Source organism: Zonotrichia leucophrys, chromosome 2 (assembly GCF_028769735.1).
Source record: "Zonotrichia leucophrys gambelii isolate GWCS_2022_RI chromosome 2, RI_Zleu_2.0, whole genome shotgun sequence".
NCBI classification, from domain to species: domain Eukaryota; kingdom Metazoa; phylum Chordata; class Aves; order Passeriformes; family Passerellidae; genus Zonotrichia; species Zonotrichia leucophrys.
Window position 1 is genome coordinate 79,240,075 of NC_088171.1, and position 17,312 is coordinate 79,257,386.

Sequence of the window (17,312 nt, forward strand, 5' to 3'; positions counted from 1 at the left end):
TATTCATTCCTAACCAACATCTCTCACTTCATCATGCTGCCAAGTCTTCTGTCTTCCCTTTCCCTACATTTACTGTGGATCTTCACTAGTGTTCCAAGAGTGTAGCAAAATATGTTGGGAGGAATTTAAAAAAAAGCAGCAATAAATAAAAAATTGGGCAACTGAGACCACTTTTCTGGATGGTTAAGAACCAAAACCAATAGTCAGAGTCAATCTAATAAAAGGGAATAACATGCACCCAGCTGTGCCCTTGGAACAATAACATCACATTCATTTCAGCCTGAACCATAGGTTTGTAACAGAGAATTTGGCTCTTGTCTGCACCTAACTGGAGGCCAGCTTTGTTCATACAAGAGCCCCAGACTTGGAAGGAGAGGCAGATGTTTGTGGGAAGAAGGGAAGCCCTCAGCAGACATCCTTGGTGGTAAAATTTGGAACAGTTTACAATTTCCTTCTCTCCAACGAAAACTGCCATGCATATTATTTGACTAGTGTTAACTGGCCTGCATCGTAGAGCCAGTAATTTTTCTGTGCTCTGACCCTTATGCAAGGTGCAGTTAGAGCTTTGAGCAGTTAAGCAGCTCTCCCTACACTCTCCCTGATCCATCAACAAGAAAAGCAAAGGAAATACAAAATTATCTCGTTTTTCCCAGACCTTGAAGCACCTTCACTCACATGTAAAAGTCAGTACTAATTAGCGTAAGAGAGTAAAGCCAAAGGACAACTTTTTACTCTCCAGTTTCTCTTTTTAAATTACAGGTGCTTCACAGAGCTTCATTAACACTCACGGGGCACAGACTGTCCCTGGTGCAGAGTACAGGGATCCAGGATGAGCACAGGGCACCTTACACTTTGCTCCTGACTGCTGGACAGTCAAGTGAGGAGACAACCTGAACCTGCCAACATTTATTTCCCTGGAAAACATATACACAAGTCTTGGGCAGCTGCCTCGAGCACTCACCTCTTCAACAGTTTCATCCTGTGGGGTCGCGGCGCTGTCGTCGGAGTCCTTCTGAGAGCCCGCATCGGCGCTCTTCCGCACCTCTCTGCTTTTCTTATGCTTGTGGGCCAGTTTTTTGACGTGCCCATCTGCTTTCCCACTGCTCAGGCGCCTCACAGGACTGGTGAGCCACTTCCTCAAGGTGTTGCCAGGGCGCTTGGGGCCCGGCGAGCTCTGGGCACCGATCATGTGCGGCTGAAGCGACGTTACGGAAGCGGGAGGACTGGCGTCATTGCTGGACACCGAAAGGGAGTCTGGAAAAAAGAACAAGGGGAGCACTTTAAAGCTGAAGCAAGTGAGAAACAAGGCAAATGGATGTATGTAATAATGGATATGGAATTGAATTTATGGACAAATCCATGAGACAATTTTTTTGAGGTAGCCTGGCCTTTAATGAGACCGCAGCTATCAGTGTTCATGGCCATCCACGCATAAGCACCACTGATGTGTTTAGAACAGTCAAGCTTCATTAAGTTGTTCCTGCCTCAACTATAATTCCTACTTCCTACTGCTGATACTTATTAGATAGTGAATTATACTTTCCATATGTCATGTAACTTTATGGGAAGATATGCTTGTTTTATCTTTTAATGTTTATTGCTTTGAGCAAAGATGAAGGGTAACAATTGCCACAATGAGATAAGCAAATCATTTTTCAAACACCAAATTTAATTACAAATGCTCCAATTACTTCCATTATTTATATATTTCCCCTACCCTTGGGATAGAGGGAAGAAGAAACCAGAAGACAGTTAAATCCTTGTCTTTTGCTTAAATTCTCTCTGAGTTTTGGCTTTATTTTGTTTGTTTCTTAAAAAGGCACATAGCAATGTTTAAAAGCCCACTTGCTGAAATCTCAAGATCAGCAGTAGTTCTCAGCATGACACACTTGAAGTTCTGTAATGGAACAAAGGACACACTTCTCTCAAGCCATAGTTTAATGTGCATGAGGTCAAAAACACTTTCCCACCAAGGTTCCTGTCACTTGACCAGGACTGTATACTTATGATGAACACCCACTGCTTAGCTGGTGTGAGACTAGATTTCTTTTCTTCCCCATGCAGCACAATGCTGTTCCCCCCAGCAACTCTCTTTTCCTAAAAATACACTTTTCTGGGGGGTGAAGTGGAGGCCTGGAAACATTCTTGTAGCACCACTCTTATAAATATTGTATACCACTCATGTATTAGCAAGGCTATCCTAGGTTATTAAATATGTGAGTTTTTTCCTCCCTGTGTATGCGCTTTTACAGGCAGATAGTTTACATAAGGATGACATAAAAAATGTTTTGTTGAATGTTTCTACTGCTGGGAGTTTAATGCAGTGCTTGTGCTCCTTCTTGAAGCTTGACACAGATGTTCAGGTCACCTCTTCTGGCAGTTTTTCCCTAAGAGGTGTATTGCCAGTCTGACCAGAGATAGTTTGAAATTTCTGGAATAATATGGTCACATCGATGTAGTAATGCACTTAATCATAAACATCCAAATGCTTGGATCCACACACAAATATGTGAGGCTGTTCCATTTCCAAGGAGCACTAAGCATAAATGATGGTTTCGAATGGAGATGGGGAAAGACACATAAAATGTGGATATAAAAAGATAGGACTTTTTTTTTTTCCTTCATGTTCAAGCTGTTTCACAAAGGACACCCTCTCCTAGGAATCCAAAATGTGATCTATCATGCTGTTTATGAAAATGTTTCTCTGTTCCAGTAAAACCCATGGCATGGCACCATTAAGATACATCAGCTCGGATGCCAAGAACATTTGCAGCTTATACTGCATGAGCACACACATACTAATTGCTGTTAACCACCAGTTTCATCATGTTTCCACAAAGCTGAAGATAAACAAACTTTATAAGGCATACTTTCAGTCTAACAAGCTAGCTGCTAACTCTTTAAACCAAGTCACACCTGCAGAATTATCCTCCAGTAACAGCTGTAGCTGTCAGGCACATGGGTAAGGAGAATTCATATGGTGCCATTAACCTGGCTTCAAGGCTTTAAGTGATGGGTATCAGCAAAAAAGCAGATGCAGAGCAACACTATATGTCTTTGTCTCTAAATCTTGGGAGAGCAGTGCTAAGAACTGCTACACTATTTTCTTGCTGAAGTGGAAAGCATAAGGAAGAAATTAATTAACTATAACAATGGTTTTCAACTTTCAATCTGAGTATCCCTCAAGGCACTGGGATTACTGCTTATGGGTTCTCAGCACACATGCAAGAAAAGCAAACCTACTAGCCATCAGCATCCACATCATGAGAGATTTTTGACTTTATTAAAAAAAACTCTGATCTGCTTATTAAAAAAATTCCAAACAAAACTTGCAACCATCTGCAATCTCTCCACAGGAATCCAAGCAATCTCCTATAAAACCTCTGTAAGAATTTAGTTTGACTGCTCTTTCACCAAACTTATCTTTACCTTTACTGCATCATGCATTTTTAATTATTATCAGATGCCTTGTTTCAGAAATCACAGCAAAATCAGCTGATAGGTATTTCAATAAATAACCTTCTGCTACTCTGCTAGCAGACTACAGAAGGTGAGAAAACAGTGGTGGTGTATTTGGTAAGTTTCTTAAAGACTAAGATTTCTTAAAGCTAACAAACTAAAGGCCTTGTTTCCAAAACATCAAGCTTGAAGATGTTATAACTACTCAGCCAAATTTTTCTTTCATTTGTATATAGTTTTCCTCTCAATAACAGTTCATACAAGGTTCCTTCCACGCAAATAAAATAGAGAACGTTCACTCGTTTACATAAGAAGAAAAAATAAAGCCTTTGCAGAAGTCCACCATGTACTGTTTTGTATTTTTATATCTGTTGCATTTCTTTCCTTTGCAATTATTTCTTTCTAACAAAAAGGCAGCATGGTGGTGCCGTAACTGATTGCATACAATCGACTTTTACATAAATGTGCCTATTCCTAAGCATGTAACATACTTCCAGTTAATAAACCCCTTCTTTTTATAAAGTGTGTTCCACCTCCTCAGATTTTCACACATCCTTTTGACAAGCTACACTTAGCAACTATGGAATTTCTTGTAAAACCAAGCAGTGCAGGACAGAGGCCCTGAAACTGTGGAAGGCAAGTATTTTTGTCTGACTGTACTTCTGTTGTACCACTCCTAACTCTTAACCCAAGTCAGCCAAGAGTTTGTGGGCAGCAGAAGGGAAAAGAGCACAGAGAAAAAAGTAGACTGTGCTCAAGCAGAGAGGATCTAAGAGACAAAACAATGTAAACCAGACATGTTCTGCAGCACATACTTCAGCCATATCCTCCCACACAACATTAGTTTTCATTTGGCGTGCAGCATGTAACTGCTTCTTATCTTCCCTTCTGCATGACTTAATATGAAATCCTTACTGAAGTATTATTAGGGCTTCAGGGAATCACAAAAGTGGACATCATGTAAGTAGTACACTGAAATGATAGCACTGTTCCACTTTGCTCTTTAAAGCCTGAAATCTCTCAGAGAAGGAAAACCCCTGCCCACTGCAGGGTCTACAGGGTTGCATCCAGACAGGTTTTAAGTATCTCCTGAGAACGAGACTCCACAACCTTTCAGAGCAAACTGTTTCAGTGCTCTGCCAGCCCCAAAGTAAAGCTCTTTGTCACATTCACATGGACCTTTCTGTGTTTCAGTTTATGCCCATTGCCCCCTGCCCCTGTCACGGGACACTGAAAAGAGCCTGGACCCATCTTCCTGAAATCCACCCTTAAGATACCTGTATGCATTGATAATATCTCTTTTTAAAAGAAATAAAAATACTTCAGTGCTATAAAAGCATCAGCCCAAAGATCAAATTTTATTAAACAGAGCATTAAAAATGGAGATTTAAAATCATCAGTGTTAACCTGAAAAGAATACCAGCCCGCTGGGTCTCTTAAAAAGATCAGATATGACTTTTTGCCCTTCCTTAAATTTGCATAAAACATCTCTAAAACTTCATAGCTGAGTTAACACTTGCTAGAAATATTCCATGTCAGTGTTTTCCCAGTGAGACGCTATACCATCTATTTTCCCATCCCATCCCAGCCAACAGGCATCCAGATTTTTCACTTACTCACTCCCATCTGTTTCCTCAGGACCCCAGTAACAATACTAAAGCACAGTCATGTACAAAACCTGGGTGCCCATGTTGATGTATTCATGTAGAGGCATTATCAGATTGAAGCATTAGGGAATATCAATATCCAGTACAAGCATTTTCAAGAGCACAGAAAGACCTTTCACCTTCGCTGTGAGAGGAGCCCCATGGGAGTGTCTCATTTCTCCCTGTCCCATCACTATAAACTACTTCTATCTATATAATTAGGGATACAGACTTGGTTTGATTGATTACCAAGCTTGGGATTGTTTACACTAAATCAGCTTTGTTTCCTTTATGACTACATAGGAAATTGTTTTTCTGGCGTTGCTCAAGAATATTTTATCTCTAAGACACACTAAGAGGAAAAAAGGAGTATTCAAAATTGAACTGAGATCAACATGAAATTTAAAACCGAAACAGATGGAATAAATTTGGGGGTATGCTAACCCCAAATGTGTTTCAAGTACAGTAAAGTTTCTAGTGAGAATCAGACTCCCTTTTAGAAAAAAAGATAAATGAAGCAGATGGACATCTTGGAGAGAAGAAAAACCCAACACACATATAGTGATCACACACAGCAACACCAACCCAACAAGAAACCATTGAATTTAATAAAATCACTCAAGTAGAGAAAGTTTTGCAATTCAATAAAGTTCAATAAAGTAAAGCCCTAATGGATGGGCTTTGTTTTATAATTCATAGCCACAATAAGAAAAGAAGGCATTTAACTGCCATTTCCCTGAAAGTAAAAACCACATATGTTGCTCTGGTAGTGAGGTCAGAGGGTTCACTCAGAGTCCATAAATATATTTTTGAAGCTAAAGGGCAGGCAGCATGGGTTCTGACCCCCTCAAACTAGAAGATAAAGTTACCTCCAACAAACAGGCAAATTTTTGAAATGGGAAGGGAAATGGGAATTCTCATTCTAGTCCCAGCTTTCTTAACACTAGAAACATGCACATCTGTGATTAATAAATTGCTTTTTTCCCTAAAAAATAAATCAGCCATGTTAAGCTAGTTGATGACTTGAAAGACTCTGCTTCATATTAACTATTTCCATATTGCTATTTTTTTGAGTTTTACTGCAAGTGGCTACAGAACGCGTGGCTCCTTTACCTATGGAATCAAACTAAATCTGCTCAATGCTCTGCACCTCTAAACACAAAATGTTCCAAAATCAAAAATAAGAACATTTCACAGATTCTGGACTCTGAAACAGTGATGAGTAAAGACTGAAATGTGGAGCAAAGCAAACTTAGTAACCCTGACTGGCATGTCATTCTGCCACTGCAGATCTGCCATACACCATGGACTTTAGGGAACAAAAACTCATTCAACCAACCAACCAGCTGATCAATAAGATCTGCTGCAGGTACATTATGAGTGTTTGGGGAAGATGGCTGTTTGTTGGTACAAAAACACAGAGAGCAAAAATCTACAGTGATGCACCTGAAGGTTTAATATGCAAAGTAGAGTTGACAAGCATCTAATGACAAAAGTTCATAAAAACCTGCCTGCATACACAGTGATCACTTGTTATTAGATGAGATGAGGAAGGCATGGGAAAAAAAGAGTGCAAGGATTATTTTAGTCATGTACACATGCAGTTTCTGCCTGGGAACTGCTTTTGAATAAGAGGTTACCAATCTTCCATGTACAAGACCATTCAGATAATTTTGTATGGGTTGAGAATTCCACTTCTCTCCTGCTGGGAATCCTCTTAAAAATATCCTTGCTGCCTGTTTTTTGCAAACCAGTACTGGAATGTACATCAAAAAGCATTAGATGTATTTCAACTTTTAAAAAAGCCCTCATAACAGCAATTACTATTTAAAGCCAATGCAGCTAAAGCATTATCAGCCTTGCAAATAGGGCATTTCCATCAGGCCCTTTGGGAAGCACAGACTTCACCTGCAAGGTAGGTGAAACTTACATAAAACTAGTTTCTTAAAAAAATAATTTTTAAAAAATCACAAAATGCAGAAAGCTAGTACTCAATACATAGAAGACAATCCCTCAATCATTTTTGTGTCTGGAGTGGAACAGAGCCTTCACTTTTGGTCAACAAACCTTTCTTGTCATTTATTTCCTGTTCTGTGCTATGCTGAAATACCAGTTAGTAATCTTTTAAGTATGCGAATAGACAAAGAGTTCAACTCCTTAGCACATGTTCCCTGATTAATAAATTATATATATTGATTTTGACTGATACAGGCACTAGTCTAGAGCACTTTAATTTACATGGATGCAATAATTATGTCTTCCACGTCATCAAAGGCTGATTATCTTGACATCAAATAGGAATTCTAAGCTTGAGGCTAGATAGTCTTCAGCTTCTCTTAATGAGACACTAAACTGCCCAGCAAGCAATTAAAAAAAAACAAACCCCAACACTGCCCCTAAGACTGTCATCTTAATGACTTCCAAAGGTCTTTCTAATACTGAGAAAAGTCTTTCAACAGACATACTTGCAACTGCTCTAGAGAAAAGAATCACAAAAACCCCTGAGTAAAAGCAAAAAGAATACACTCTTCATTTGAATTAAAAAATTAGTGGCGTATGCCTCAAAGGTTTAACACACTTATACTATTGCCGTGTTCTTATTTTTTCTTAGTAACTTCTCCTGCCTTCTTACCCCATAAATTTAAAACCAAGTTTTTGTAAACCAGGGTTTTCCAAGGTTTTCCATTCAAGCTTTTAACTAGTTTCACATGCATTACAGAGTGTAGACAGAGAGAGCTGCAAATTCAACTCCTATCTGTGAGCTGAACACACTCAAAATTCAGATGGGACAAAACCTCCTCTTAGAACTGCTAGACAACTTTGCATCCCACACTTGTGTTGTTGTTTTCTGGGGTTTTTAAACAGGAAGAAGGCATGATAGTGTGCCAGAAAAAACCCTCCCAGGTTAACAAAAGTAGTTCTGTTTGTGCTTCCTGGAATTCAGACTACAGGGAAATAAAACCTCAAATCTAAATCTTGTATACTGCTACAAGCACAAGGCAGCACTACAGGGAGAGTGGACTTTGTGGGGCCTTTCATTCTTTGCAGTAACTTGCTATTTTCTCCTGTTTCTGGAGAGAAATACATTTTGTGTCACAAGTAGGAAGTATTAAGACAGACTGCTGAAGTTTAGTTTCACAGTTTGTGAAAACCACAAGCTTTTAATGGATTAAATCTCAGCTCCCTCTATGCAGCTTATATTTTAATAGGCAGTGTCTGGATTTCAACTCTATTCTTTTGGCCACCTGTTTGTTCAGATTTAAAGACAGCTACATCCATGTGTCTGGCAAGACACGCCAAGGACAGATTTATGTAATTTAGCAGTGTTTCTCAGTCAAGTTCTCACTCTATGCCTGTGTACTGAGCCATCCTCTTTACAGATCAAAGCAAGTGGCCTGATTATTTTAATATGATTGTCTCCCAATGGAAGGGAGTGTGCATCTCCCTTGAACACTAACTGCACAGGCACTTGCATGCTTTTATGTAAGACCTAATGAACAGAAATATTTTCTAATTTTGAGGCAAAGGTTTCTCCTTTTTGTGCACAACCTCCAGCAAGTTCCCTCAGGCCATCATCCAGTTACTTATCTGTCACACTTCACCTGTGCCTCCCCTTATAGGACATCATTTTACATCAGTGTGAAGGAGCACAGAAGATCATTTGCTCTGCAGACCTACAATAGGCAAGATTTTCAGTGACAGATGTAAGTTACATATTAATGACTCCCTCATAGGGGCTGACACATACCATGTAATGTAAGAAAATTAAGGTGACACCCTTCTTTCATTAAACAGTTGAGAAAGTTCTTCAGAGTAAACAGTGAAAGAAAATGAGAGAAATACTGCTTTTCTATATTAGCAAGCAGGTTTTCCCACAGTACCAATGTATTTTCCCTGTTTTGCTTTAAATACGGTACCTTGTAAGATCAAATTCATCAAAGTTTCACAAAGACTCTACTACATTACTCCTTTCCAAAACACAGGTATTTTGGAGCTTTACAACAGAGAAACAAATATTTTAAACTGGCTGTATACCTGATACTGGCATCTGGCTATTTGAGCTAGATGCCAGTATCAGGTATACATCTAGCTATTACAGGATGACCAAAGTAGAAGAACTGATGAAGGCAAGGCCCAACCACTCCTCTCTCCAGAAGAATGGATGCACTCCAGAAGAGGAATGACACTTCCAAGGGCTGCTGCCTCCTCAGCACCCTGAGCTGAAGGAGCTGTGTACAGCTGCTCCCCAGCACTGCTCTGCTGCTGGAGAGCCGAAGATCTCAGCACAGGGAGCTGTGGAGGGCACAAGGCAGCTACTGAAGCAGCAGGAGCTGGCAGCACTCGCTCCCTGCCAACTGCTCCATGGCACAGCACTCCCTGCCTGTGACAGAAACAAGCCACCAGCGCAGAGAAATGACATCTGAGGCAAAGAATGGAAAAAAGGGAAACAGAAACTTTGGGCCTGGGACTCTCAGGCAGCATTGGTGCTTAAGACAATAGACAGAGTTCAGCTGGCTGCCGACAATCCATCAGCCTCGTGCTTGCCACGTGGAAGCCAACTCCCAGGAGCCACGCCAAGGGATGCCAGCAGCAAAGCTGCAGCTCTGCTCATGGCAGAGAGCTGTATGCCACACACTACGAATGGGAACCACTCCTGACAAGATTCGTGATGAGCAGTTTCAGATCTTAATTGGGGCAACTGCACAATTAATTCTGCTCATCTGTTACTGAGCTGTAGGGGTTTTATCATCTGCTACTCTAATTTTTGCTGTAAATTTTTGCTCATAAATGGATAAAAATAAACTCCAGTCCTAGAAATACAGCTCTGAAGCAGCAGAGCAGCTCATCTGATATGCCTTGTGCATCAGTCCAGAAGAGGAAGATTATGAACAGACATGAAACAAAAATGTCTATATCAATACAGATAATAGAAGAGCAACCAAAAGGGGGTGGAAAAGGATGCATTCAGCAAACCCTCAGCTCTGCTGAAAGCAGAGAAAGCTGTAGAGGAAGGGAGGGAGAGAAGCAAGTCTGCAGAAATTGCATGAGGAAGAATCATGATCTCAGATGTTATTTAAAGCAACACATGCCATGCTTTCCTGTGCAAAAGCTCAGCAATGCAGGGCATCCCAATGGAAGGAATTGATCCTACACAGATTTTAAAACAACCCCCACTACTTCAAGAAAAAGGTTGTATACTGCTAAGATATTGCAAAAGCAAGTTTTAGCAAGTCTGATCTCCAAAGGAAATAGCGAGACACAATTCTGCTGTACTACTGAAATTGAGAATGTACACAGAGATAGGGAGGAAATTAGCTTCCACCACTTCACGCAGTCAATATAAACAAGTCCCACAACTACAAAGGCAAAAACTAATTCCACACAAAATCTGCATAAATGCTGAGCGAAAAGTATTTTTTCCTTTTGTCCAGAAGTTTGAAAAAAAATTCAAACAATAATGTACTCTGCAATGTATTTACGAATGTGTGACATCTAGAAAATGAAAGCAGATGCATTTTATTCTCTCTTGAAATGCCTTAAAAAATTCCAACACATGAGAAAACCTCCAAAAATTCTCTAGTAAAACTGACAGAATATATGATGAGTCATTACACTTTAAAACACTTTAAAAGACAAAGGGTAGATACTATTAACAATTGCTAAGCATACCTTCAAGTGTACTAGTAAAGTTTATAAAGTTTTTAAAGTTTATAAAGTTTATAAGGAGGTACACAGTATTAGTATTAAGTTACAAAAACAAATGAACTTAAAGAAATAATGTCTTTTTCAAATTTCATTTGTTTTAAACCCCTAAGTTATTAGACTACTTGTACTAAAAAAATACTTGTTTCCTGTTCACCTACTGCAGTTACACATTAACCTAAATACACATAATAATCCAACAGCAATTTTAACAGTCTTTTTTTTCTTTTCCCCCATCCCCTTGATTCAAAGCAGAAGAGCTCATTAGAACAACTAGCAATTGTTTGGAGCCACAGCTTTAGCAACAGCTGTACAAACACATCAATCTCAAGTTAGGAACTCTGCCATAAGCTCAATAATAATAATATACTCACACTGTTTAACTTAGGGGCTATTACAGTAACTTTGGTCATTTTCTCTTTCCAAATGTTATACTGTTGTAGCCCTCAAAAAACACATTGAGAAAGACATTTAGGGAATTGGGAGCCAAGAGGGAATTGCTAAAATAGTGACAAAAATGGGTCCTCTAAAATTCCTATAGATAAAAAAATGATGTTTCCTCCTTATCCAATTAATTATATTGGTGATAGAGATTCATTATACAACGATGTTTGCTCCTTTCCCAATTAATTGACATTAGTGATAGAAATTCACTGTACAAACATTACTTTGTATCGTAAAATGTTGACCTTTTTGGGGCACACACTGGAGCCCTTGTGGCCATGCCACTGCTTTCAGCCTCCCCACTGTGAAATGAGATGACTGTAGGTGATGACAGACAACTTCCTCCCCGTGCAATCCCACCTCAATACCCACATTACCAAGAGCAGACTTAGATGACAGTGATTAGAAACTGAACTGGTTTTATATTTTTTCTCTTCAGATGGGACTGTAACCTGAGCAATACAATGAGAGCACATGTGATTTTAATAAAGGTCAGTCACACTGGAAATACAAGGGGTTTTTTTAAACAGACTCACCGTCAAGGTTGACTAGCAGAGAGCTATTGGAAGTCATAATCCCTATCTGCTGCAGAGATGCCTTTTCAGGATGAAGCATTTTAAGGGATTAGGAAAGGGGAAGATACTGCTCAACAAATCTATCAATTTTGAATACAGACTGAGTTAAAAGGGGAAAGATAACTCCTTGATATAGAGTATTTTAAAATGACATATAGTTATAAAGCGTATAAAAATATGTAGTATATATAGTAGACAGTTTATTATAAAGTATTTTAAAGTTTATTATAAAGTATTTTAAAACTATAAATTAATGGAAGATGTGACATTTTATCTCAGTGTGCAATTCAAATACACTGCATATGGAATAAAACACTGAATACTGAAAACAGAATCATGGCCATGTTTGTTAACTTGATTACAGTCTCTTCAGGAATAACATATGTGCTGCTGAATTTTTTTTGGCATGATCAAGCCCCTATCATGCACATACAAAAAGCTACATTTTGTCATGCAAATTTTCCATTGTTTTTGTTTCCTTGAATTTTCCCAATAAAGTCTCAGGAGGAAGGTGATGCTGTGAACTGCCTTGTTTACCAAGTCATCTAAATTCCAATTCCTCACGTCATTCCCCAGCTCCCATCCATCTAACATTACTTAAGTTGCCACAGGAAAATGATGTGATAAGATCATGGGAGAGCTGTCCAAAGCTGGTTTGGATGTAGGAAACAAAAGGAAAAAAAAGGTAAAAAAAAAAAAGTAAACTTCTTTTGAAAGACAATTAAAAGGCAATAAACCAGAATTCTTATTACTTGCTTTAATTAGACACAAAGCAGAGGAAGGAAAGGAAATCTGTAATAATTTCTACAAAACAATAATTACTGCTTGTTAAAGTTATAGACTCAACTGTAAGCCTAAATATAGGGGCAAATAACTTATCTGGTTGAAATTAATAAATTTAATTAGCTTCTAATAATTTTTCTATTGAAAAAAACATTTCTTCTTTTCATCAAGTCCCCAGCATTTCCTGCAGTGCCTCTGGACAGCTGATCTCTATGAAAGTCTTCTTAGGGCAAGGTACTCCACATAATGTGTAAGTTGGCATCTTTTTGTAACCACTCACTCAAGAAGATTGACTGGAGGGGTCCAGTCCCACGTTCAAATGCAAGGAAACAAAAAATTAGTTAAGTGGTTTAGCAAGCATACTTTACTATTCTCTGTGAGGAAAACCAACTTTCACAAGGGAGGATTGTTAATGTTACTGATGTTGTCTTTTCAAAGCAGGATGGATGTACTTTTATCACCCAAATTCTGTTCCTCTCATTACCTCCCCTAAAGGAGAGTCAGCCCAAGCCTAGATGAGGAAATGCAATGGATTGTTACAGCTGCTTGTAGCACTGCTCAAAAGCAGATAATGAGCATAATGCTCATTACTAGTCCTGCAATGAGCACCTAGAGGAAACTTTCATTATGTAAGTGATACACCAATCTTATGGCTGCTGCTTCACTGAAGTATTTGTTGGAAAGAGCTGTAACACAGCAAGAGGGAAATTAAGTTAAACTGCAAGTCAGAACATTTCTTCTTTGCTCAGCTTAAGCCCATCAATTCAATACAATTTTTGACCATGATAGAAAACCCTATGCATCAGATGCTTAGATACAGTATTCTCTCAGACAGCTGACAAGGAGGTAAAGATGCAAATATATTTCTGATATGAAAAGATGCAAATATATTTCTTTCCAAAGTTTTATTAATACTCCTTCTGGTCTCTCTCTGGGAAATACTAAATCTCTTGCTATTGATTGCTCATATGATGTTCCATCATACTTTTGAAGAGAAATCTAGAAATTCTTCACTAAGTATTTTGATTATGCTTCACTAGCAATACACAGGAATACAGACATCGTAGCAAAATCAAAAAATGCTTATATATAAACATTTTTTTCTTAATATAAAAATGGAGTTACAAGTCCTTATTACATGAAGATTGTATTATAAACCTAAAGCATACATTTTCCTTTTATATCTTTATAATAAAGTTAAGACTCAGTTAAAGTTAACTCGGAACTGAGTAGCTGGTTTGATAATGAGCTGGGGCTAAAAGAACCATTTAAAATTACTCTGTTTTCATGCAGTACTTATACAAAGTCTGAGTGGAAAGTGCTGCAGTGGAGGGAGCAGATTTTTAAGGATTAGAGGCAGAAGGCTGCCCTCGGTTAACTCCATACACACCTCTAATCCACACTGCTGCTCCGTCTTGGCTTATTTCAAAAAGCAAGTAACCCACCTAAGAGCTACAAAAATAAGGTTTTCAACAGACTAAGTCCAGTCCAGTTGAAAGGTCCAGTCCAATATATCCAAATTAAAGGAGAAAAAAGTCGGAAGTGGTTGAGACAAAAATGTGGATAGCTGTGGATTTTATCCACCCACTCGGAGCAAAAAACCCGAGTCTCGAATATTTGGTTCAGAAGCAGGGATGGCAATTATGAAAGGACATCAGAATTTTTCTTGCATAAACTCCTGTACCTCATAACATTTTGCTGCTGTTGTTATTGTTTTTGTTGTTTGTGGTTTTTTTAAGGGGGATCTTGGGGTGTGGGAGGGAATGGTGCAGCATTTTCCACAGGATCTACTCCAGGTCTGGCTGTCTGTGTGCCTGCTGGTGTCGATGCACAAGAAGCAGCTGGATCGTATGAGCAAGCACAGGGTAAATAAACTAGCAGTACCTGACATGGAGCTCATTTCTTACTAACCATGAAACAGCACCTCCAGCTAACTCTGGCAAGTCCTGCAGCTTAATGATTTGGAAAAGCCAAGAACAAGTGAGTAAGGACACAGAGGTCAGGGAAGCAGCACCTTTGCACATGTAACTTTATAGCTGCTACATGAGCTCAGTTTAAGGAGGAATTTTGCTGCATGCTATTGGTAGAGATAGAAAGGCACACACAGCACATACTTAACAGCTTCCATCTGTATTCTAAAAGAATAGACTTTCAAAGTGTATATGTGAATCTATGCCAAGAATTACACCAACCCATTAGTAATAACTGGACTCTCCCACTGCATCCTCTGAGTTCAGTCCTCAGAGATTCTTATCCTCTCTTGGACACCATTTGCTAACAATTACTTTACAGTAAAAGCATCCTGTTTTATGGATGAATTATTTCTGAGACTTGATATATCATAAAATGTTATGAAAGAGGAAAAAAGAAACATAGTTTGACTCACATACATTCCTTTAAGCAATGTACTGTACATATAATAAATGTATTTCTTCAAAGCTAATTCTCTATTCTTTCTCTACTCCTACAACCACCTTTCCTCCTTCAAAACCCAGCTCCCAGATGGTTAATAACTTCAGGATAACTTGGGGGGTTGTACATTTATTCCCTGGATTTTATCCATGAGATTTGTCTCTTAAATTTCCCAAGTGAAATATAGACTCTCACGATCCACTTAGGGACTAAAACACATACATGCTATTGTTTCTTCCAGCTCATAAGGTAACTGAAAAAATATGTTATTTTCAATATTCAGTTCCAGATTGAAACAATCTCTCCAGCTAGATAACTATAAACAACTTTAGTATTCATCTTGTCTCTCTTGTCTCATATGCAAAGCATTTTTAAGTTACAGAAATGGGTGGAATTACCATGAGAATTGGTCTCCTCCAACCAACACCACTGGTTTCTCCAACTGATGTCAGATAAAGGCAAAAATACAATACTTACATATTAGTTTTAGTAGTTCCTTGCCAATCCATTACTCAAAGCCCTATTTTCTTTCTCCCTATATCTGAACAAGTTTTTCTTCATTCAGACTTGATGCATAAGTGGGGCAAAACCTCAGATCATTTAATTATGCAGGAATACATAATTATTAATTGGGCATGTTTTCTAACATTTTAATGAAAAATGTACCAAACTTTGTAATTCCTTAAAAAATTCTTTAAGCAATGTTGAAATCTTCTACAAATAAAATAATGCACTAGAGTACACTCTGAATATTAAGCCTAAATCCCACATTACCAGTTTTAACTTTTCAGTGGCCAGTGATACTACAGATACATTTTTTATTTGTGCCAGTTCAAGAGATGGCATAGCTACAGTTATGCTGGGTTATGCAAGTAAGCTTTGTTCCCCTATTATGAAAGACTACTGAGCCTCCTTAGAGCATGGTCTGTGTGCATGGACATCTGTTTTTAAGAAAGAGAAAGGGAACAATGAAGAATGTTTGTGAAACCATGCATGTTTGCCAAGCAAGACTTCATATGCGTCTATGATCTTAATTTATGGCAATAATGGAAAGCATCTCACTGATAGGAACAGACTACACCCAGCATTTTATAAAACGTGTTTTGCAAAAAATATTTGGAAGTAAACTAACCACTGCAACACCAAGAGTTTAAAAGTGAAGCAGGGGAGCTACAGCAAAGAGGAGAATGCAAAGCAATGTGAAGGGGAGAAGACTGCGGCCGTGCCATGGGCAGACCTCCAGCAGACTAGGTAGTCACAGCTCTGGGGGAGCACTTGCTCTAAAATATTTTGCTGCAGAACATTCTGCCTATCAACTACTATTTATAATTGACTCCTTTCACTCCCACCTTCCTGCAACAAGTACTGTAAACCTGTACTTGCTTACTCCTAAAAACTGTAATGATTGCTGTTTAAGGAAGCGACTGTGCAGCACTTGGGGGCTACAGAGCAGCCTTCTGAGAACACAGCTCTATTGCTGGAGCAGAGATGACAGCCTGCTAACATTCACTCCCACTGGCTGGAACTCCAACACCCCGTTACCTTTTGAGGATCTGCTCAGAGGTACAAACATCCACTGACCCTATTTCAGAGGTTTCTGATAAGATTAATTCCCATTACACCCTTGATTTCATGTTTGCAAGCCTTCTACCAACCTCCTTCTCCTCTCATCCATCCGTAACTGCAGTTTGGATATTATCAAATAACACTGATTATAACTTGCATTTTGCTGCTTTTTTTGAGTATCTGCACACAACATACAGCAAGAGGTACATAAGAAGGCATCCCAACAGGTGCACCAGCTCCAGACACTAAAGGTTAGCACTGTTTTGTTCTGGAGATAGTTCCAGCATTTTAATGTGTATCATACAATCTCGTTCAGTAGCAATAGAGCAAATGCCAAGCACAAATATTGTTTTCTGTTAAAAATTACAAAGGAGGAATGGGAGAAAACCCAACAAGAATGAGTTTAACATGAACATCCTTACCCTTACCTCTGTGTTCCTCCAGTCGAGACTGAAAGAGCATGGCTTACCTCCATGTTACCTCCATTTCAGAATCAATGCTGCCTCTAAATAAATTTCACAGACTGATTTATTTCCCAACTGCCCTTTCTTTTCAAGCTCTATTTCCCCAAAAGCATTACTTCTCAACAACAGTTTAACAGAAGTGACACACACTGTATAATCTATGATTTCTTTGGTTTAGCAGCAACATTCTAAGAAAATTTCTGCTAATCTCTTAAAATACTACCATTAATAACATTCCACAGAGCAAGAGTTACCATTTC

General features: G+C 38.8%; 1 protein-coding gene across 2 annotated transcripts in view; it reads right to left on the reverse strand.

The window, feature by feature from the left end:
* Positions 1-17,312, reverse strand: part of TRIO (trio Rho guanine nucleotide exchange factor) — a 246,352-nt gene that overhangs the window by 34,419 nt on the left and 194,621 nt on the right. For both annotated transcript variants that reach the window (XM_064705497.1, XM_064705498.1), the window contains exon 35: positions 962-1,254. In XM_064705497.1, the coding sequence (XP_064561567.1) occupies positions 962-1,254 (293 nt within the window). The remainder of the gene's footprint in view (positions 1-961; positions 1,255-17,312) is intronic.